We start from the raw sequence: 23827 nt of genomic DNA, 5'->3' as shown, positions 1-23827 counted from the left end.
AAATGTAAGACTATGCACATGGGCAAGAGGAACGGATGTCACAAATATTCACTTAATGGGGTACCACTAGGGAAAAGTGATATGGAAAAGGATCTGGGGGTATTAGTGGATAATAGACTAAACTGGAGTAACCAATGCCAGTCAGCCGCTGCAAAGGCAAATAAAGTCTTGGGGTGCATCAAAAGAGGTATAGGGGCGAAGGACGAGAACATTATCCTTCCATTATATAAGGCACTTGTCAGACCTCACATGGAATACTGCGTACAATTCTGGACACCGGTGCTCAGGAAAGATGTCACAGTGCTTGAGGGGGTTCAAAGAAGAGCGACTAAACTAAAACATGGAATGACGGGACTGGAATACCCAGAGAGGCTATCCAAATTGGGACTATTTACTCTAGAAAAAAGAAGGTTAAGAGGCGACCACATAACCATGTATAAGTACATGAGGGGACAACACAAGGATCTCTCCCGTGATCTGTTTACACCCAGGACTGCGACTGTAACAAGAGGACATCCGCTACGATTAGAGGAAAGTAGGTTTCATCACCAACACAGAAAGGGGTTCTTTACTGTAAGAGCAGTTAGACTGTGGAACTCTCTACCGGAGGAAGTGGTGATGGCAAAATCCATAGTGGAGTTTAAAAGGGGACTTGATGTCTTTCTGAAGAAGGATATTACAGGATATAAATTTTAGGTTAAGTGTCAATCCTGGTATATAGGCAGGTAGGAACTATTAGGGGTTGATCCAGGGAACAGTCTGATTGCCATTAGGGAGTCGGGAAGGAATTTTTTCCCCAAAAGGGCTAATTGACTTCTGCTCTTGGGGTTTTTTGCCTTCCCCTGGATCAACACAGTAGGATAGACAGGCTGGACTAGATGGACAATGTCTTCATTTGGCCTTACATACTATGTTACTATGTTACTATGTGTCTGTACTCCTTCAACACCTCCTGTAATTCTGCCTGCAGTCTGACACAATGGGTAGGGTTGGTGTGGTTCATTTGCATTAGGTATGCCTGTGATGTCAGCTTGGTTTACATATTAACTTGGTATTCTTCCAAACAGCAAAAGCTTGTAAGATAAAGTAACGACTGAAGTATAAGTGTCTCTGGAATTATAAACTATTGCAAATTCCCTCTCCCCACTGATTAGCATGCTCAAAGAAGATAAAAAATGACCATGTTTTTAGCGCAGATAGTTGTGAATACAAAGGATTATTTGTACGAGAGAGCCTGATGTTCCATCGCTGTACCCATGAGCTGCAGCCAGCTGTGGATCTACTATAACAACAAAACTCATCACTAAAATGTCACTTGGATAATAAAAGTCATTGTGGAAGGACAATGTAATGCTTCAGTGGGCTCCTTCATCAGCACACTGGCATTTAATAGAGAGAACTCAAGTACATGTTGGGTTTAGGGCTATCCCAAGGGCCTATTCACATGGGCCATTTTCATGCTGTGTGCTATCCATACTTGTAACTGCCCGCACACAGACAGCACACTGACCCATTACAGTCAATGGGGCTATACAGACATACAGACTGTTAGTTTTCCCTGTCAAACCCCTAGCTTCTGGTGGCGCCAAGATACAATAATACCTCAACTTCTCTGACGGCTGCCACCCATTCTTATCAAAAATACGGAGCATATGTGGAGGACATTCATGGGTGCTAATTTTTTCACTGATCATTGCTAAGTAGAGATGAGCGAACGTACTCTTTTCGGGCGTTTTTGCACTCGAGCACCGCTTTTTCCGAGTACCTGACTACTCGGATGAAAAGATTTGGGGGGGGGGGGGGGTGAGGGTGGCGTGGTGGAGCGGGGGTAGCAGTGGGGAACAGGGGGGAGCTCTCATTCCCCCCCCCCTTCACATACACTCCCCTCTGCAACCCCCCGCTCACCCCCGGCGCCCCCCCGGATCTTTTCATCCGAGTAGTCAGTTACTCGGAAAAAGCGGTGCTCGAATGCAAAAACACCCGAAACGAGTACGTTCGCTCATCTCTATTGCTAAGCAATTTTAGAACAAAAATGGGCCTCCTTCAGTTTATATTTTTGCGCAAGAGAAATAAAAGTTCACACATGGTCGTAAAAAACAATAATATGCAATGCATACCGATGTCACATGGACATACATTAAAATGAGTGTGGTTTTCACACACTGAAATTGTACAAACTGTGTGAATAGGGCCTAAATCCATCTTTGTCCTCACTTACATGCTGTATACAACTAAGCTTCCACAACAGCTGCTCTTTTATATCAAACAGTTGATATTTTTTCTTTTATTAATTCGGGGAGCCCTTGAACTTTCTTTTGGTTTTTTATATGCTTTATGTTATCAGAAAAAATAGAAAGCAGCTTCCAAATTGTGGTGCCAAAAATAAATCTTTCAATTACATAAGAGCCTCTGCAATGTTTTGGCTGAGCATATGATTGAACAAGGCTAAGCTCAGCTGAAACGTTGCATCTGCTTTTATGGAATAAAAAGATCTAATTTTGACACCGCATCTTAGAAGCTGCCTTTTATTTCTTCTGATTTTCTAAATCAACGTATCCCAAACTGTGCTCCGCGGAGCTACTGTTGGGGTCACAATTACTACTGAGGCCACTGTGAGGGACACTATTACTGCTGGGGCCACAATAGGGGAGACTGTTACTACTGTGGCCAATAAAGGGGATGCTATTACTACTGGGGCTAATATAGGGGAGGCTATTACTGTTAGCGCTACTGTTGGGGTCACCATTACTACTGAGGGCCACACCATTACTACTACATTGAGGGTCACCATCACTACTACACTGTGGGGGACACTATTACTACTGAGGGCCACAATAGAGGTCACTATTACTACTAGAGCTACTGTTGGGGGTCACCATTACTACTGAGGCCACTGTGGGGGACACTATTACTACTGAGGCTGCAACAGGGGTCACTATTGGGCCCATATAGGGGACGCTATTACTACTGGGGTCATTATTACAACTGGGGCCACCAATATAGGGGGTCACTATTACTAAACAGAGCGGATTTGCTGCAGAATTTATAGTAGTTGTAGCAGCAAAGTGGAATAAATCTGCACAAAACCCGTGCGGATATTGACATGTGGTGTGGTATTTAATTCCGGAGCATGTTAATTTTAAATATAATGTATATCAAGAGCCCATGCAGTGCTCCAACGTTCCTCCCTGTTTTTGATTTTTTTTTTTAAACAACCCTGTCCTTTTTATAACTACGGAGATAAAAATCATGTTGCGATAAGCCACACCCCTAACCCCTCCCCTGACCACACACTCCGTGTACTTTATATGCTTGGAATGCTGCTCAACGTTGCCTACTTATATGTTTTATAAGCTATGCATAACAACACAGGCAGTAAGATTTTGATGACAACATGGATACCCCTTATTACTCCTGTGTGACTGCATTGTCAGTCTCTAATTGCTAAAATCATTACAATGGTGCCAATTGATTCTTCTAAGCAGAGATGGTTACTCACAGCTTTCAGTGAAGTTAAAATAATGGTAAATGGGAAGAGAGACTTGACTCAAAGTTTTTCCTTGACTCATAGAGGTCCATTATAAATTGTTAACTAGATGGCATCGAACGCCAGATAGACTTACTGGATATCTCCCTGGCTCGGATAGTTCATGTTGAAGAAAGTGTTGACAAACAGATTTTTTACTCCATATATTCTGGAACTGCCCAGTTTTGTGAAACTATTGGAGAAAAGTAATTCCCTTACAAAAAGAATCACTGGCCACTGGTGTAACTATAGGGGGTGCAGGGGATGTGGTTGCAACTGGGCCCAAGAGCCTTAGGGGGCCCATAAGGCCCTCTTCTGTATATAGGGAGCCCAGTACTATGAATAAAGCATTATAGTTGGGGGCCCTGTTACAGCTTTTGCATTGGGGTCCAGGAGCTTCAAGTTATGCCTCTGTCACTGGCGTAAGCATTACCTATAATTCTGCAACAACATTGTGGTTGTTTGATGTTGCCCCATCTTCACCTATACATAGAGGGCTATGTCATATTCTCCTTTCCACCAAACTTCTGATATCTGGAAACTAGAGAGACTTCCCACGCCTCCCTCTATTAATACATTGACCTCAACTATTTCAAAACACAATGCATCTGAAAAAAATTCATGCCCTTCATCATAACAATCTACGTAAATATTACTCTATGTGGAATCCCTGGCTTCAGTTTTTCTCTCTTTAATTGCAATCTATTGTTTTTCTTTTGTTGTATTTTCTACTCATTATTTTATTGTCATTGGTGAAATTTATGCTGTATCACATGTATTTCCAGTTAATCCTGATTGTGTTTTCTGGACTTAATCTGTGCAAACAACATCTTTTATGTCTTTAAAAATTTCATAAAAAATTCTTAATGAGGAAAATGCTGATAATGGTTCCCAGGAAGCATTTTTCACTTCTCAATTTTGCTTTCAACTAATGGTGTAAATTTATTGTCTATTTAAATTGGGAGTCAGCTAACATTTTAACAATGATAAAGGGAAGGTGCCATCAGAAAAATGACTTATTATATAAATCACATTTTTGTGTTAAATATATTTGTAAGAATTTTTGATTTTTATCTTAATTTTCTGTCACAATATATATATATTTTTTAAAATCCTCTATTTTTCACCCTGACCACAGAGCTTAGTCATATACTAATACTTCCTGATCTGTAGAGAAAACTTTTCAGCAGTCATCTCAGTAACATTACAGGTAGGATTACACTGTGAAAAGTAACATGCAGGATCCACCAATCACAAGAGGTATAAACTGTGACTATCTACTCCTCTGCAAAAAAAGGTGTGGGAATCCGGACACATGGATAACATTTTTCCTTTGCTTTATTTCCATATCAGACTTGCATAGTCAGGTACATGGTTTCACAGGTACATGGTTTTACAAGTACAAGAACGCGTATGAACAAGCCATAGGACCGGATGGCTCAACGGATCTAAGGTTGTTTTTCCTTTGGGCAGACAAACTACAAGTACCGCAAAGCTCTTCTATAGGTGAGATAATTTTTTCATTATTGCAAAAAGACACTTTATCTACTCCTCTCCCTGTACAATCACCTCTGCACAGGTCACAGAACATGCCTAGAACAGTCTGCCATACAAGTCAATGCGTCTTCTCCTGTCCATTGTGTGAATGGCCCATGAAGCTGCTGTAAACCCCTTTTTCTAAATGCTCTAAATCCTGTTAAATGCAGCTAAGGAAAGACGACAGCCCCTATAGTCATGGTCAGACAACACAATAAAAAGACCTATAAAACAAACTAAAAATAAATTAGAAAAATGAAATGTGGTTTTATTAAATAATAATAAAAATGTGAAATAGTTCTTTTAAGACATTGACTACACACTGACAGATCCACACATAGAAGTCACTATAACTAAGTAACCTCCAAATCGCTATCAAATTTCAGTAGTCTTTTCATATGCATGTTCAAATTTGAAAGTTTTGGCAATTCCATGTTCTGGACAATGCTTGGATCCTTGATCTAAAGGCCATTGGTGGATGGAAACATAGTCAGGTGCAGATAGAATTAAACCACCTTAACTATTGATCCCAGTACTTGTCCATTGCAGCTTTTGACATTGATACCCTGAACTCACCAGCTCACCAGGCCATTCTTCCAGGTTGTTTCATTAAGTTTAGCACCTAAAAGTCTACAAGATCTCCATTGTATCTGTCTTATTATAGAGCTATGTCAGGACACAATATCTGAGTGTCCATGAGGTTGAATTCTGCCAATCCTAACAGTTGAGAGATCATGACATTCAGTGTCTTTCCCACAAAATCTACACAACACTTGGATTACAACTCTGTTGCTTTCAAGTATGTAGAAAATAAAACAAGATAGCAATGCAGGTCCATGTTATAATGTAACTGTAGTCTGCAGAGAAGCCTGCAAAGGCATGTAGGGTAGCTGTATAAAGATGTATACGAATATATCGAAGTCTGTTGTTTATGCACATTCCTATGGTAGCGAGTAATAGGCCACAGGTCAAGACAAGAATGAACACAGCAAGGGAATGCCAGGTGTACTGAGGATATATTCAGGAGAACAATACTCCGCTGCTCGTGCCTCCTAGTAACTTTCATGCCTCAGTGCAACTTTAACAGCATCTTTGTGTGTCAATTAAGTATGTGACTACAGTTGCTCTGGGAATTGCTCGTGTTGAAATTAGCATTACTGTTTGCTCAGCAGCAGCCATGGAGTTTCTTTGGCACAGCTCAGAGCGGTTCCCATTGGAAAGCAGCCATTTGTGTTATTACAGAGCTCCAGTCTCTGCCAGCGACTCCGAACTACCGTGGAATGCTTTCTTCAGGTCAAGGGCTGCGTTTCTTATACAACTCTGCGTGAACATAAACCTGTAAGATTGGATTTTTGCTGGAAAATGCATAAACTGTAGATTAGTAGTAAAATACTTAATGGTTGATGACTGTGAAAATGTATTTTTCTTTATCTCATAAAAGAGCACAGAGGTCACTGATTTTTTTTTAACATAGGAACTGACACTTTTATCCTTCCAAATCATATAGTACTTATTTCTACAGCATTATCAGTACTTGATGCTACAAGCCCCAAAACAGCACCTCCTCTGCACCCAAGTCCCCAAAACAACACATAACATACAGTGTGCTCTTGTCATTCCGCAATACAACAGTACCATAGGGAGTCTGCATGGAACCAAATCAAAATTCTTGCATGCTTAGAGGCAGACTGAGTGCCCAAACTGGCTTTGGAAAAAATATAAAGTGGCCTTATGTATTATCTGGGCCCAGACCAGCAGCAAGTCGGGCAAACACAATTAGGCAGGGGTCAGCAAATTGCTAGTCATGTAGGTAGTAGGAGAGAAGAAGCCTGTGCGGTGTGCATAGCTTGCCACAACACATTTTCTAAGAGGCACAGTACATGTTAGGACCTGCGGTATACATTAAGGTGCCACCTATTTTTAATCTGTGAAGCCATCATACTGTTACTAAATAAAGACCAGTAAATAAGACTAGATAAAGATCAATATTACTAATAATAACAACACTATAAGAGGGCCAAATAATAGCCCCAGACTATGACCACATAGTACCACCATACTGTTGCAGAGAAAAAAACAGTATACAAAAATCAAAATTACCCTCATATACAGTGACCATGTAGTAGTAGATACCAGCTTTACACAGGCACTATGCAGACTGTGTATGTGATTATAGTAATATTATATCTAGTTAGCACAGGTGACATCCCATCTGCCTGAAGTCATTCACCTTCCCTTTTCTTCTGCATCCAGCCCAGACTGCCATGATGATTTCTCTTGGCCACAACTTGTCTCTGCAGAATTTAACACACAGACATCTTTACCTCCTTCCTTCTCTAGCACCCTCCATAAGTTACTCACACTTTTACAACTTTACAGAATCCCTCTTTCTACAGCACCCCAGATAGTAATAATACCACTGTGGTACCCCACACATTAGTAGTATCCCCAGTTTTCTGCCCCCTGTAGACCTTATGCAGTAAGTGATGCTTATAGTTACCCTCACACAATAAGAGTTCCGCCACTTAGCAATAATGCCTTGTTTATATCCCCTCACAATAATAATACCTCCTTTTGCCCCATTCAGAAATAATGCCCCCTTATATCTAAGAAAATAAACTGACTATATTGATCTCTGTTGCTCCCCTGACCACTGTAGTTGGTGCTGTTTCGTTCTGGTGCCCCCGACGCACGTTTCACTATGCACTTTCTCAAAGAAAAGCGTAGGGCGACACATGCATCAGGGAGCACCAGACTTCAGATTTCTTATCACGTATGTTGCTACTACATTTTTTTGGCTATTCGATATAATTTCATTTTTTTTTACTGTTTGTGTTAAACTTTATGACACATTGGTTTCTCTCTAGATATTGTTGCACTTGCATATTATTATTGTTATTAGTATGAGAATTCTTTCTACTGATTCTCTATGTGTCTTTTGATAGTCTTGTTATTTCATAATGATTGGTTGGGCTGTGATTCTGGTTTAGGTGTAGTATGTCTTGTTTCACACATATTTACTGTTGGTCTAATTATAGGTGTTATATACTATATATGTGCACAATGTTGAGTTACTGCAGGCTTGTAACTCTGATAGCATGGCCAAGAACACATACTATGCTGCACTTCATATAGTCTGAGGAACACATACAAGTAGGCAGTGTCTATTTGTGATGGAAGCACATCAATCAATAAAATAATTCACATGAAGAGCTCCTGTCTCCTTCAATTCTGCATTAGCTGAGAGGCCCATTTCTGAAATAATCAAGAGTTCATTCTTTCTCATTGTGCTCAGTTGCTATTGTCTTCTTGAGTCTAGCAGTGACTCCTAAGTACCGGTAGCAGGGTCCTTCCGATCACAAACGGAATGACCTATTATATAAACCCTATTTTTGTGTTAAACCAATATCTTTAAGAATTTTTGGTGATTTTTTTATGTTAGTCACAGTCTGTATTTAAAAAAATCCTAAAATCCCGCATTTTTCACACTGACCACAGAGCCTAACACTAGTCTGTCACTTTCTGATCTGTAGAGAAAACTTTTCAGCATCCATCCTAGTAACATCACAGACAGGATTTCTCGGAGAGGTAACACCTATATGTAGATAACATAGGATCCACTATTCACAAGAGGTGATTGGCTGTGACTATCTACTCCCCTCCCTGCAAAATAACCCCTGCACAGTTCACAGGGCATGTCTAGATCAGTCTACCATACAATCAATGTCCGTTGTGTGAATGACCCATGAGCCTGCTGTAAAAATGCTGTTAAACGTAGCTCAGGAGAGATGGTCGCCCCCATAGTCATGTGTACAAAACACAATAGAAATTTCTACAATTAGAAAATTAGAAAATATTTTACTATATATTTTTAGTTAATAAAAAAAATCTGATGATACAGTCGCTTTAACTATAAAGTAACAGGAAGTTGGTTAGTGTCACTCATTGGGCTGACAACTGTCTATTGTGTGTGACCAGTTTAATGTGACTGCACAGCTGCACGTTGTCCAGTTTCACTAGCCATGTGTTTGAATGAATACACACAACTATTTTGTGTCCCTGCCATCATGTCCATCCTGATTCAGTTTTTCCTATGATGTTCAAACTCTCCCATTACAAAATCAGGCTTTATAAGAACATATTTAGTAAGCTATGTTATGCTTTCTCTTAGGAAGCCATATAACATGAGATAGTTTCATAGTCTTTAGAAAGTTTTAAACTAATTGCGTGTTTTCTTGCTATCCCTTTAACTGAAGGTACAGAAAATGGAAGTACTCATAAAGTGAATGTCCAAGCACACTGTTTTGTGTGAGAAAAGTAATGTATTTAGTTCTAGAACTTTATTATCTCAAAGTATAGAAGACACAATTTTCCTCCTTTTACCAAATCAAATAATTACTATATTGCCTGCCACAACCCATTTCATTGCTTCACAGTAAAGCATAAAGCAAATAGATGAAAATGTGGAATCTATAATCAGTGCCCAATGATCATCAACTAGACTTGACTGCTGAGAAAAGATATCACAGATATACTAATGTGTCTTATTGGAAAATACATTTCTGGATCAAAGTTATATAGAATAGTGTAATAGTGTATAATAGTGTATTATATATCGTACATAATATATACTGCATTTTACATTAGAGAATAAACGTTATTTGCCTCCTTGAAAAGCTTTAACCGCTTTAAAACCGGACACCAAATATTGAATTCTTACAACGTTATATCTCTCGCTAAATAATATTTAATGGTAAATAACGGCTTAATTAACATGGTTGTCTTTGCATCTGTAACATTAGGGCCTTAGTGAGACAGTAATAATGTGCCTACATTTTCGCCTTCAAGTGAACTGACCTCAGATCTTTATAGAATGTTGTCCTAAGACGGGCCATATTCACAGCTCAAGCTGCCCTAGGCACTTGCGCCTGAATACACCCATATTAAAGGCTGCGACTTGATAAAACCGCCACATTAAATAATACCACCTTTATGGGACTGGATAACATAACTATACAGTGATTAAATAATGCAGCACTATTTGTTCCGGAAGCATAATGGAATGGAAGGGAATGGAAATATTTCATTTTTTCTTTTAAAACCCTCTAAAATCAGTGGGGAAAAATGGAAATACTTGTTTCTGTTTCTCCGCTTCAAAATAGAAACAGAGAGATGGAAAGCTCTAATGCTAGTGTGAACAGAGCCAAAGAGTGGTCCTTCTATGCTCCTTTCCCTTCCTCAAGTAATGATGCTTCTTTGGGGCCCCTTGACTTCCTCCCCAAGTAATGGTCGTCCCTTTGTGCGCCTGACTGCTTACCCAAGTAAGGAAGCATTCACACAGCATTATTTAATATGCTGTGTGATTCCTTTTGAAAACAGCGTTGTGATGAAACTCCCACATAGTGTAGTCAAATAACATATTTGACTACACCAATCTGTGCTCCAAATAAAACGGAAACCTTGTAAAATAGACATCAAATGGGTATCCGTTTCATGATACAATGGAATAGCTCCATTCAGGGGTTCCGACACAGTGCTGTATTCTGCAGCTGTCATTGAACGCCCCAACGGAATCACTCAGCATATTAAAATGCAAATGAAGGAATAGAAAATGCGTCTACAGCACCGCCTCATTGTAAGGCAGCTTTCCTGGAAGTCAATTTCAGACTTTTTAACAAGCTTTGTAACAGTAACTGGGAATTATGAGCCAAAGCCAGAATCTTTTCCAGAAGGAAAAGATAACCATGCACAGACAGACTGTTTTGGTGTAATTACGCTTCATCAGTGTGTAGTAGGTTTCTGGCGTGGCTAGTGAGACGTCTATGATGTGGGTCAAGATTGAAGAAGAAAGAGCACTAGAGATGAGTGAGCATATTCGCTAAGGCAAACTTCTCGAGCAAGTAGTGCCTTATGTGAGTACCTGCCCACTCGTCTCTAAAGATTCGGGTGCTGGCGGGAGGCGGGGAGCGGCGGGGGGGAGATCTCTCTCTCACTCTCTCCCCCCCCACCCCCACCCACTCCCGCAACTCACCGCTCTCCCCCGCCGACACCCGAATCTTTAGAGATCAGTGGGCAGTTACTCGCATAAGGCACTACTCGCTCGAGTTGTTTGCCTTAGTGAGTATGCTCGCTCATCTCTAAAGAGCACTTAATAGAGAAATCTCTATACTTGTACATGGGTGTAGCTCTTTATGACACCATACAAAATATTAGCTTCCTGATGATTTAGATCTTTTCTAGAACTAGGGTAATTTTGTCTATCATTGTGGTGCTATATTATGTTAATACATTTTGAGCATTTTAATTCTGGGTGGTGCTCACGTGATTTTTCTGACTGCAAAATAAAATGCAGCTATGGAGCCAAAATCAATATTTCTTCTATGGTGGTATTACTAAGTATAGACCGCAAACATGTAAGGACTTGGGAGTCTCTCTTCTGACACTATTGTGTAAAGTGTTTATGTCATCTCCATGGCTGGGTGATTATACACAGTTTTGGCGTTTGCGATTGTGCACCACATCCTTGACTTTTGAGCTTGCACTCGGCTTTCCTAATTTGGTGTTATTTCCAATGTACTGAGCAGGTTTAATGGTTGATCTGCTCTACAATAGGATTTATCTTTAGTCGTCTGTCTCAGAGGAGGACATTAACTCATGCCTAAACCTTCTCTAGTGTTTGGTATCTGGGCGGGGTATCATTTGTCTTTTATCACTCTGAGAATCTGACTGTAATTTCTTATCTGTTAGTCCTATATGTCTGTTTGTCTTATGTAGCCCATTATTTTAAATTATCCTAATAAAATGTTGTTTTTAAAGTTTGTCCCCATCTGGGAAAGAGCTTATTTGATTTAACTTGTGACCCCTCTGTCTCTGTGATTAGTTTAAAGCAAGGAGTGGAGTATCACAGTGATAGAAGAGGAACAAGGCCAGGCTAAGGTCAGTGGACAACCCCATGGCCTTCCAAATTTTCTCTATCACCTTGTCCCAAAAAGGGGTTCAGGACATGACATGACCAGAAAACATGAAGTAAAGACCACTTCTCATCTCCACAACTCACTGACTCCTGGCATGAGGACATGTAAACAATTAGGGACCCTATATCAGCATGATTATGCTTCCTGGAATGCGAACTGATAGAGGATTTATGGGTGAGTTCAAATATGCATTGCCTCTACTCTGCAGAAAGCAAGGGACCAAGGTCAGCTTCCCCCTGCAACAAGTAGAAGGGGGTAGGTGATCTGGATGAGGATTGTATTAGAGAATAGGAAAGCGAGAGGGTATGGTGTCTTTTCCCTCTAAAAAGAAATCCAGGAGGGAAGAGAGTGTGGAAAAGGCAAGAGTTGTAGGAGCCTCCAATTTCCCAGAGGATGTGGTTCAGTAAATTAGGCCAATTGGTCTGGAGAAAGCCAATTAGAATGCTCACCAAAATGGAGGGCCCAGAAAAAGCGCAGACTCACCTAAGACCTTAAGATGGAATCATTCAACTCTGGAGGAAAGACTGGGTGGTTGAGAATCAGGGATAGAAGGGAGGGAAGAGGAATGATAAAATACTGGACCTGCATGGGACTTCAACAGGCAAGAGTGGCTCCTATTGTAGATTTTCACAGCTAGAATGGAGTGCATGCCAATGCAGGTCCCAATACAAGTTGCCAAAAGTGGCTTTATGGTTGAATAACAAAACGTCCACTACACTAGATTCTTCTGCAGGTCTACATATAGATATTACACAGGGCTCCAATATATATCCCATGATCCACTGAAACTTTCCTAGACTCACGGGTCAGAGGTCATGCATCAAATCATATATTTAAACAGGCATTTGTGAAAATTAATAAAATATGCAGATAATACATAAACTACTATATGCTGAAATCTAAAAACATCCCAAAATTTATTTATTTTGTAACATACATGATACAAAAGTTAATAAATAAATAGTGTTGGTACAAAAATGGATGCTGCCATAGAACAACTCTAAGATGGCTGCTCATATTATGGCCTATGGTAGCTTGAATGGGACAAAATCCCTTTTGGTTTGTATTCCATTGTCATAATAATAATACCAATAATAGAAATCAACTTCATCGTCGCCAGCACCATTGATGAAATTCATCTTTCTACAACAGTGTATTCTGATTTTAGGATATTCATAACTGTATTGGTTCAGACTTACCTGTCTAATTTTAGTTCCTACCATAGAAGCGCTTGTATCAATCACAAAAACCACATTCTTTGGCAATGGAGGTAGATCTGTGGGTGCAAAGTAATGCACAAAGTACCCATTTAAAACCTAGACAAGAGGAGCAAAAGTAAATTGTGATATAATGATAAAAATGATTAAACAACTCAGGATAATCCTAAAATGTGATTGTAAAGGGACATTTACACGCAAAGACAATCTTTCGTACAATTGAAAGAATGACAGTTTCAGAGATCATTTTGCATAAAGTGTTAAAGGACACTAATGTCCATTAGCACTTTATTAGCTTCATTGTAAAAGGGCCTCTGGGAGCTGTTTGCAGAGCATAGCATGTGGTATGAGCTCTGCACACAGCTTCATTGTTCTCGTAGGGGCTGTTGGCAGACTTTAATGTAATCTCCAACTCCTGTGCAGAACACAGTGTGCGGTCCCTGTTATCACTCTCCAGCTGAATGATGGATTTTAAGCTCACCTTAAAATCATTGTTCAGCAGAAGAGTAAACGATGGCAGTGTTCACGCACAACAATTATCAATCATATGCCATTGTTTGAATGCATTTTGAGCAATAATCATTGTGTGTAAATAGGCCTTAAGAGAAACAAGGTAATCTTGTAGAGTTGATACCCTTTAATGGCTAACAAAAAGAAATGATGTTAAGCTTTCAAGGCTACTTTTGCCTCTCAACTAAGAAACTTCCAAAAAATGAAAAAGTTGCTGCTTGTGTGTGAAGATTAGCTTTTATTTCTTTAGTGTCTGTACATCAGAGTTACGTTAAAAGGCCGAGTTTCGGTCCACAGTGGACCTTGGTCACCTCACTTTTGCCTCTCCATCAGGTTTACAACAGGATATATCAGGTCATAAACTGTAATATCATATCTGTTTGTTGGCCATTAAAAGGTATCATATCTACAAGATTACTTGGTTTCTCTTACTGAGAACAATCATATTTTGCTCTACAGGCTAACACCGTACCACAGTTTTTCTCTTAGGGTAACTCCAGTAACATGACATATCACTATTTTATTATTCTTTTATTGCACCATTTTATTGTATATATATAAAGCTCAGAGTCCTAATTTTATTTACCAGATGAATGTAACACTATCTGTATAGGAAAATGTTAGGTTTTGAATGATAATTTTCACAATTTCCAACATGCCTCAGTAATAGTCTAATAGGTTCTGAAACTTTTCTTATCTGGTTTAGAGTTACATGACACTTTCTGTACTGATATCTAAAGCTAAAGTCTTAGTTCTGCTTGTTCCCTGTTTCTCTTGGAGATTAAATCACCCAATTAAAGCGAAACTCGCCAAGGGAAAACAGCAACATTGTGAAAGCATTTATGTATATAATTGGATAAAATGACATGAAAACCTCTGAATCTAATGAAAAACAGTTATCTACAGCAAAGATGGACTGAGTGATCTGGAGCCTCAGACATTGAGGATTATGGCCCGTTTACTATCCACTGTAGCCTGGACAAACCTGATTTGGTTTAAGACAATGCATTTTAAGAGTATTTATCACTTACATAAGGTTTTTTTGGGCATAAACTTGAGTGCTATAAATACTCAAAGGAAGTTGGACTCACAAAATTTTCTATAGCTTTGAACTACAGACACAAAGAACTCTATTTTTCTCACTAGAACATACCCGATCAATACAATATACAATACAATGATCTCTTTGATGTTGATTGGATTAGGGGTTCCCTTTGTACATTAAATTGACCAGTAATGCTGTTGATAATGCTGATCATCCAGAACAGAATTTGAATTGTATGCACCATTGTAGTAGTTTCCAGCATTGAGTTACATACTTCTCATGAGAAAGCAGATCTTGCCCATGTGGACTATACTGAATGATTAAGGCACTCTATTAAGGCCCATTTAGACACAAATATTATCGCTCAAAAGCCATCTTTTGAGCTATAATCGTTGCATGTAAATGTGCCCATCTTTCACTTTTCTGCCGAATGATGAATTTCAGTTCGGCATGAAATTCATTGTTCAGTAGAACAGCTGATAAGAAGGACCGCACACTGTGTTCTGCCTGGGGAGCGCTGATTACATTGTCACAGCTGTCAGCCCCATGGCAGAACAAAGAGAATGTATTCAGAGAACAGCAGGTGGCCTTTTCCCTGAAAACAGCTCCCAGTGGTTCACAAGCTACTAATTGGTACTAATAGGCATTCGCACCAAGTAGTATTTTATGAAAAAACGATTGCTCATCTTTTGAGCAATCTTCTTTGTGTGTAAATGCACCTTTAGAGAAGCCTGACATTTCATTATTGGAGTGTCCCTGTATAGAAATTAGACATGTGACCCTGGAGTGCAGCATAAAATCAAGTGAGCAAGCTTTCTATGGATCAATTTAAATGTGAGTCCACATTAGAATGGGAAAATCAAGCAATTTGAGCAACTTTAAACATGGCATGTTGCTAGACTAGCCAGTATTTAAAAAACTGCCCACCATGTGGGGTTTTCTCATGCAGCAGGGCTGAGGGTATACTGTGGTTTCTATTTTGATGATGACTTAAGTGATTAATACAATTGCATTTGCTCAGCATTTCTACTGACAAGCATAGAAGATGCAGCAATTTCAGAAGTAGCCGTTTCTCCACACCAGGGATCCATCCACATACCCAGTGGAGCAGAGAGAGAAGCAAGACTATGCATGTGTGACCACCTTAGTACATTTGCTGAGGTGGACACAAAATAGAAACAGGGGGTGGCGCTATTCTAACACTAGTCCTGGAATAACTGGAGATAGAAACATTTTTGAATAAGTATAAATACAAAAATGTTTACGATTATGAGTTGGACTTAACCATAAACAATATTACTTTAAACATAACAAAAATATACAGTATAGCTTTTTGAAAAAGCTGAATGTTACATAGGAGGCCCCCAAGTTCTAGAAGCGACATGCCAAGCCAATTCTTACAAAAATGGATGTGAGCCAGTTCCATCCTGCAAGTCACAAGGCAAGTGCATCAGACCACAGGAACATCTATTTGGTGTAGGATGGCTTTTGAGGGTAAGACCTATGTTGCCTCACAATTACCATCTGGTCTCATCAAATCATATCTTCTACATGTCTTATCTAACCTACCATAACTAGAAACTTTGAAGATAATATTGAATAGCAAATTTGATTTTTATTTTTTAAGTTACCTGAATATCTCCAACACTAAGTTCTCTTCTGACATCATAGCGAACAACAAAATCACCCAGAATCCCATTTTGAGTGATTTTTGCTTGCTGGAACACATTGGGCTTAAATGTTATTCTTGCGAAGTTTTCTGTCTGATTGATTACTGTTGAAGGAGGAGGGGCTGTATCCTCTGTTAGAGAAAGAAACCATTTTGACCATTTCATAAACATCTGGTAAATTGATAATATCTTGTAGACATTTATTTTTATTGGCATTGAGGAGACAGTTTTATAGCCATTGAGCAATTCTTAATTAATGTGGGAAGTTGGAATCAAACACTAAATGGTTTTACAAAGATAGAAATACCATTTTTGACTTCCAGGTCATTTCTGTTTCTTGACTTATGGTCTATAACTTTTCAAGATCTATGTACAAAAATCAACATATGGGATAAAGTAAATTCTATTGTACCTCTACTGTATTACTTTGTACCTCTACTGTATTACTTTTAAGTTGTCAAGTGTTCCTATCTAGAGCAAGTGTGCAATTTGATATCTTATATCCACAACTGCAACTTTTGCGTTGTACATAGATAGTGCAAGTCAAATAATTCAAACTTTAATTATAATTTTTTCCATCTGAACCTACATTGTAGGAGTCTGTTTTTTTAAACACAGCTGTTACCCAACATCTAATCTCACAGGAACAAGCTCTATGTAGGTAATGAAGGTCCAAATACAGGAAATACCTCACCCTTTTCTTGGCTTCACAACTGCAACAGTATAGCTGCGGCAGGTCATAGATCAAAAACATTGTATGTTACCTCATGCAAACTGAGTTCCTATTATTTCCAAATGTTATAAGATGCCTCAAGTAGATAACTTCAAAGCAGAAGTTGTCTCAATAGCTCTGAAAAAAGGCAATGAAAACCTACACTCACAAAGAGTCATCGTTCACCACTCAGGAGAAGAGAAAACCACATATGGATAAAACTACTAGAAAACATGGCTGATGTTTGGGCAACACGTAACGTTTGTATATACAATAACATATACATTAAAATAGTTATATTAGTGTTACATCTGAGTTGGATTCAAAACACGACATACGGATCTGATGAAATTTGCTGTCCTAAACAGATGGATATACACACAATAAACTAAGATGGAGAACATAAAATATTTATACCAAAATCAAAAAGTGGTGAACAGGAGATCTAACCTTAACCTCCTAATACAATGAGACCCTACCTAAAAGTGGAGCCCTCACCCTGTTGAGAGCGACCCCACATCAGGAACCTAAGGTGACTCTGATTCTCCATTGTTGGAAAACAGGGATAAGATTTACTACAATAAATAACAATATATGCGGCGTAGATATTGAACAAACACACAACCAGATGAAATACCAATGCAGAAATAGCAATTAGTCAGGAGATAGATGCTACAACACCCCAAATATCCTTGACATCAAATAGACAGGAACAGGACAGGAGCTGCCAACTTGACCAGAAACACCTTCAGACAAGAAGTATAACCGGCATTCCCAATGACGAAGGGCCAGAATTAAAATGTACGGACAGGTATTGATTGGTCGGCTGGCGCACACAACTCCCAGCCAACAAATCGATCCAAACACCAGCAGAGAAGTTGTCAAGACAACATCCACGCTGGAATGACACTGAGCTTGTGCCGGCATGTGGATTATGTGGGCTGGGGCCATGATCTCCTGATCCAACAAGGCTAGCAAGCCATGACAATAGCCCCACTCTGAAGAGGGGACTCAGGACCCAGTTTAGAAGGATTCCTCTCATGAAATCTCTTAACAAGATGATCTGCATTAACATCAGCAGCAGGAACCCAGATTCCTTCTTCAGGACCATATCCAGGCCAGTAAACCAAATACTGCAAGGAAATCATAAGACATCATAAATCAACAATTGAACAAATTTCGAACGGCATATGGCCAAATTTCTTCACTAAAGATTTATGGAAAACATAACAGTCAGCAAGCTTTGACATTAAGTAATAATGTATTAAATGTGCAGGTGGGATGGTCACATATATTTTTCCCTTCTCTCCTGGTGAGCAAAAGAGGAAGAAAAGAAGATACCAGAAATTACTGTTATAGTAATAATAATATAAATGTGTTTCTTAAATCAGCCTATGCAAACATATATATAGTCATATATCCACCTTCATAGAAAATATCTAGCAGTGAAATGGTTAACTGCTTCAATACTGTGTGTGTGTTGCATTCTTGTGCTGGTATCTCCAACACTCCTACACACAGTTCTCAGGACTTAAAGGGGTTGTCCGGCCATAAACATTAGGTCTCATTACTTCTGTTTGCCCAATACAATGCACTTTGTAATATACATTGTGCATTGTAAATTAGGCAAACAGAAGTTATTCACTTACCTCTTGGCTGCCCCCCCCCCCCCGTGTTGCTCCTCGGTTGCCATGGTTCCTGGTTCCGACAAGTCTCTAGTCCTCTTCTTGTCGGGACGACCGGGGACGCGCCTCTCCAGCACAGCTCTGCGCATGTGCAGAAGAACTTCAGCCTGGGAAGCTCAGTTCTGCCTGCAGGGGAAGCGTGTCTGCTGGCTCTTCAACTCCAAGGTAAGAATGAGAGGAGGGGCGGGCTCTCGTGGGGGGAGGGGAAGGAGGGAGGGAGGGTGGAGTATGGATGGATGGATGTGTGCAAGTGGCTGTCAGAAGTCCCGGGGGGGGGGGGCGGGAGCGAGCGGCAGTGATGTGTGTGTGCAATGTCAGGAGACCCGGCTGTCAGAAGTCCCGGGGGGAGGGGGGAGGGGGGGCAGCGGCAGTGATGTGTGTGTGTGCAATGTCAGGAGACCCGGCTGTCAGAAGTCCCGGGGGGAGGGGGGGTGCTGTTAGTGTACTTGTGTGTGGGCACTGTGGGGGAGGTCACAGGGGGGCACTGTATAGGGACGCTGTGGATGGGGGGCATGTGGAGGGGGGCTACTTTGGAGGACACTGTAGGGGTGACACTGGGGGGCATGTGTAGGGGGTACTGTAGAGGGCACTGTTTGTGGCACTGTGGGGGATCATTAGGGGAGCACTGTGGGAGAGTGCACTGTGGGGGGGGTCATTGTGAGGGGGGGGTCACTGTGGGAGGGGCACTATGAGGGCACGTGAGTGTGGGGAAATGTTTTGTTTCACTTTAGCAGGGTGGGGGGGCAGTAGGTAGCCTTGCAGTGGGGGGCTGCAGGAGAGCTCTCTCGGCTCTCCCCAGCCCCTCTCCATTCACTATACACAGTAATGCTGTTTACACTCATGCCAGGATTTTATCCTGACATGAGTGTATATCGCAGTCTCCCCTGGCCACACCCCCTCTGATTATAGTATGCAGCAGGGGGCAGGGCCTGGGCGGGGAGAGACTGTAGAGCAGTTCAATAGAGGTGGGCGTATCATGGGCGGGGCTAGGACGTGAGCTGAGGGAGGCCATGAAATCCTGCCTTTTCATGTCTCTTACTACCATCGGGAGCGCGCACACAGAAGAGGGAAGGCAGCACAGAGGCGCCATCTTTGAAAGCTGCAGTGAAGATCAGAATCTAAGGTAAGAAACTGACATTGCAGCTGATCTGCTGGCCGGTTTGAGTCCCTGTATGCTGTCTGTTACTATCCTTACTGAAAGGAAAGCAGCAGCATTATAAAAATTTTTACCCTGTGTGGCCAGACAACCCCTTTAACAAGGTCTACAGATGTGTTTTTTATGAGAAAGACCTGCGATGCCCACCGCTCATAAGAGTCTATGGGTATATAGGAATTATGTGTTCACATAGCAACATACACCTGTGGCGTAAACATATGTTAATCATCAGTGTCATTACATAGTAGGCCAATGATGAGTTGTTATGATTTTGGGAGGGGTATGTATGCATGTAATTGGTGCGTCATATTCAGTATAACTGTATTGTACTTCCTTTCAATAAACAAGAAGGGTATGGGGGCTGACGAATAGACTCTGTGAGTTCAAATACATATATTCATGCATGAAGCTTCTCATTATAACCAATCTGGAGCAAACCAGTGAAATCTTTTGGAATATGATTTATTCCCATAACATTACATTGCTGAATAAACCACACTCTCCCCTTATTAAGTTGCCACAATGCAGAATCATATTTGTACTAGCCTACCACTTCTTCCTAAACCCATTCAAATACATAAAGATTAACTAATGCATTGGTTATACCCCTTCCATATGTCATGTTCCCTGTTGCTCAGCATTCTGGAAAAAGACACAGAAAATGCCTTTTTATGTAACTTTTAGCCGGAGTGCTAAAGTTGATCATTAGCATTTATTTTTAGAACCCACTAAACAGCGAGGGGTTGCCTCCACAAGTGACACCTTCACATATCTACATTTCCTGACTCCAGCTCCTTTCCGCTGTTTAGACTGATAAGGAAGTCAAACAACTCGCCATTGTGCAAGGTTAACAGTACCTAGGCTTTTTATGTGTAACATAACTTTCCCTTGATAAGTCCACAGGAAGCATATTACTTCATTACAATACTAAAATATCTGCAACCATGAATGAATATCTATTATTGGTCTTGCATGAAAGTTGTGCGCTTGTTTGTTCCAGCACACTGGAAAAAGTACAATTCTATTATTGCTGTGGGATAATTCATTTTCCTTTGCAGACATCTTTTATATGATGCCAAATGCAATATAACAAACAAGATACGAGAAAAATAACCTGATATCACTCAGATGTGAAGACACATTTGATTATTTTATTCATAATGTATTTATTTATACTGACTTTGATGCCAGCTGCAAATACAAAGACGCGGAGACACAAGAAGCCAGAATATAAGACCTTGGCTGTGCTACAGACATCCGAAATGTTCATCTCAAAGACAAGAAATAAAAAAGAAAATTTGTATACTCAGTCTACACATAGTTATTCATGGGATTCCATTGAAAACGTTTTCATATATTCCGATTTTAAGAAATATTCAATCATTTATTTTGAAATATGTATTAAATAAAAGTGTTTGCAATGCTAAATACATTGTAATAAAGTTTAGTAAGCATTCTATTGTGTGACACCAAGGTTAGTTTCTACCAGAGGTGATGAATCTCATCCACTGAACCACTTGATTTAGTTTTAAATAATCAGATCATTTTTATTGAAATTATATTTTTGAATAAAATTACCCCACAAAATTACCCTAGACATTTATACATGCCTAAGCATAATAAACCATTAAACTTCTCATTAATCCACCCAAACAATACAATTAATCATAACTATACTTAAGCAAATCATAATCTTCTCATTCCCAACAGCAACAAAACTTTAGACACATACAAGAAAAAAAAAAGAAAAACCTGAACCCTCTCCACCTTCTCACCTCTCTCCTACACCCCTCCAAATTCCATCAACTTTTGTACAATACTTCAATACAACCAGCACTTGATATAAACTATCCATTATATATATATATTAATCAGACCATCTTCCCCAAATGTCCTCAAACGTAGTGAAACAGCCTCATCTTTGATATATCCCCCTCTCCAAAGATGGAACCACTCTTATCTTTGCAATAAAATCTCTTAAGGCCCATTTACAGTGGGAGAATGTCAGGCAAACAATGCCCGTCACTTGTCCCCGCATGTACTCGCGAGTATTGCTGGCTTGCTCACAGAGCGGACAGCAGGGAGGCGGAGCAGTAGGAGGAGAATTCTCTCCTCACTCTCCCCCCCCCCCCCCCCCCCCGTCCCTCTCCATTCAGTACTGAACGGCCGCTGCTTACAGTGAATGGAGATTGGCGGGGGAGAACAGGGAGAGAAATCTCCTCCAACTGCCCAGCCTACCTTCGAGCCGTGCTGTGAGCGCTCCAGCGATACTCGCTCCTGTGTAACAGCACGGGAGCTGATATATGTAGGGATGAGTGTCGGGCATCGTTTGCCTGACATTCTTCTAGTTTAAATGGGCCTTTGCTGTCAGGGAGCAGGCTGCATCCAACGGGCAGTAATCAGCTCCTGCTCCTTCCATGATACAGTGCGCTATGCAATTCCAAAAGAGTATGCCCATCAACAATACCCAATATACAAATTCTAGAATAAGGACCAATATTGACATTATATAATTTTTAAGTTATCCATTCCAAAATTCATATAATTTTACACAGTTCCAGACCACATACATTAAATCTCCACCATACTTGAAACATTTCAGACAGTCTGAGTTTAATCTAAAATCCATGTTAAACAACTTTGCGTACAATAAACTCCATGCACTAAATACAATTGTGATACTCGTTGACATTCAGATAGAGATATCGTTGGCATCATACACAACACTTGGGCCCATTTATCTTCACTAATATGGCCTAAATCCTTTTTTTTATTGTTACCTTTATTGGGAATTGCTGTACATATTAAGAAAGCATCTGTAGATATAAATAAGATACTACACCCTTTGTAGCTCCAGAACACCCAATAAAATTCACCAAAGGGTGTTAAACCATAAGCACAGATACTGAGCGGGCCTAAGCAGTAATGCCTGTTGTAACTGAAGGAACTGGAAAAAAAACTATGGGGAACATCATAAAGGTCAATAAATTATTTAAAATGACAAAAAAGACCCCAGAATGTACCCATTCCAAAAAGATTACCCCTCTCGTTTTCCATGGTGAAAATCCCTCCAACCTCTGGAGGGCTTGTAAATTGTAAATCCATCTAGTTGAAAGGTCTGCTTAAATTTCTGCCTTAATACAATTGTTAAAATAATTGTCAAATATTATCCCTTTTTTAAATTTTTCTTCCCTTTCTCATATACTATTGTATGGGGCAGCAGCCTATCATTTTAGAATCTAATTTACAATTCAACCCCACCCAAATTTCTTTCTTCTTGCCCCAATTTACCGTTGACACCAAAAAAATGTATCCAAACATTTGGAATTGCTGACCCTGCAGGCCACTTATCCTATTGAAGGGTCATCAATTTAATTCTAGCAGATTTCTTGTTCCATAATAAACTCCTAAATATTGTCTATTCTACTCAGCAGTGCTTGGTGAACATGTTTGTTCCTGTTGATATATGCTTTACATTTCTAATAAAAAAATATTGAATAAAAAAAAATAAAAACAGTGTGATGGAATCCAAACCGCAGTGTTTGTTCTCCTGGGTTTTATGGTGCTATGGGTGTGAAGGTGTGGGCTCATTAGGTTGGCTGTTGTGGGGATTGTTCCAGCCAGTCAAAAATGATACTTTTTTTCAAAATTTTCCCAATTTTGGCGCTTTTAATAAATATACACAAATTCTATTGGTCTATTTTTACCACCTAAATGAACTACAATATGTGGTGAAAAAACAATGTAAGAAGCACTTGGATATGCAGAACCTTTTTGTAGTTACTCTATGTAAGGG

The 23827-nt window shown here is 40.0% G+C and overlaps 1 protein-coding gene across 1 annotated transcript in view; it reads right to left on the bottom strand.

Moving 5' to 3' along the window:
• The window catches only part of ITIH5 (inter-alpha-trypsin inhibitor heavy chain 5), a 95106-nt gene that overhangs the window by 47720 nt on the left and 23559 nt on the right, over positions 1–23827 (bottom strand). Inside the window, exons 6-7 of the mRNA XM_066592098.1 lie at positions 16440–16609; positions 13236–13352 (exon numbers count right to left, since the gene is read on the bottom strand). Of these exons, the coding sequence (XP_066448195.1) occupies positions 13236–13352; positions 16440–16609 (287 nt within the window). The remainder of the gene's footprint in view (positions 1–13235; positions 13353–16439; positions 16610–23827) is intronic.

Source organism: Eleutherodactylus coqui, chromosome 2 (genome assembly GCF_035609145.1).
Source record: "Eleutherodactylus coqui strain aEleCoq1 chromosome 2, aEleCoq1.hap1, whole genome shotgun sequence".
NCBI lineage: Eukaryota > Metazoa > Chordata > Amphibia > Anura > Eleutherodactylidae > Eleutherodactylus > Eleutherodactylus coqui.
The sequence above is the reverse complement of the archived record's forward strand: the minus strand, read 5'-3'. Positions and strand labels throughout refer to the sequence as shown.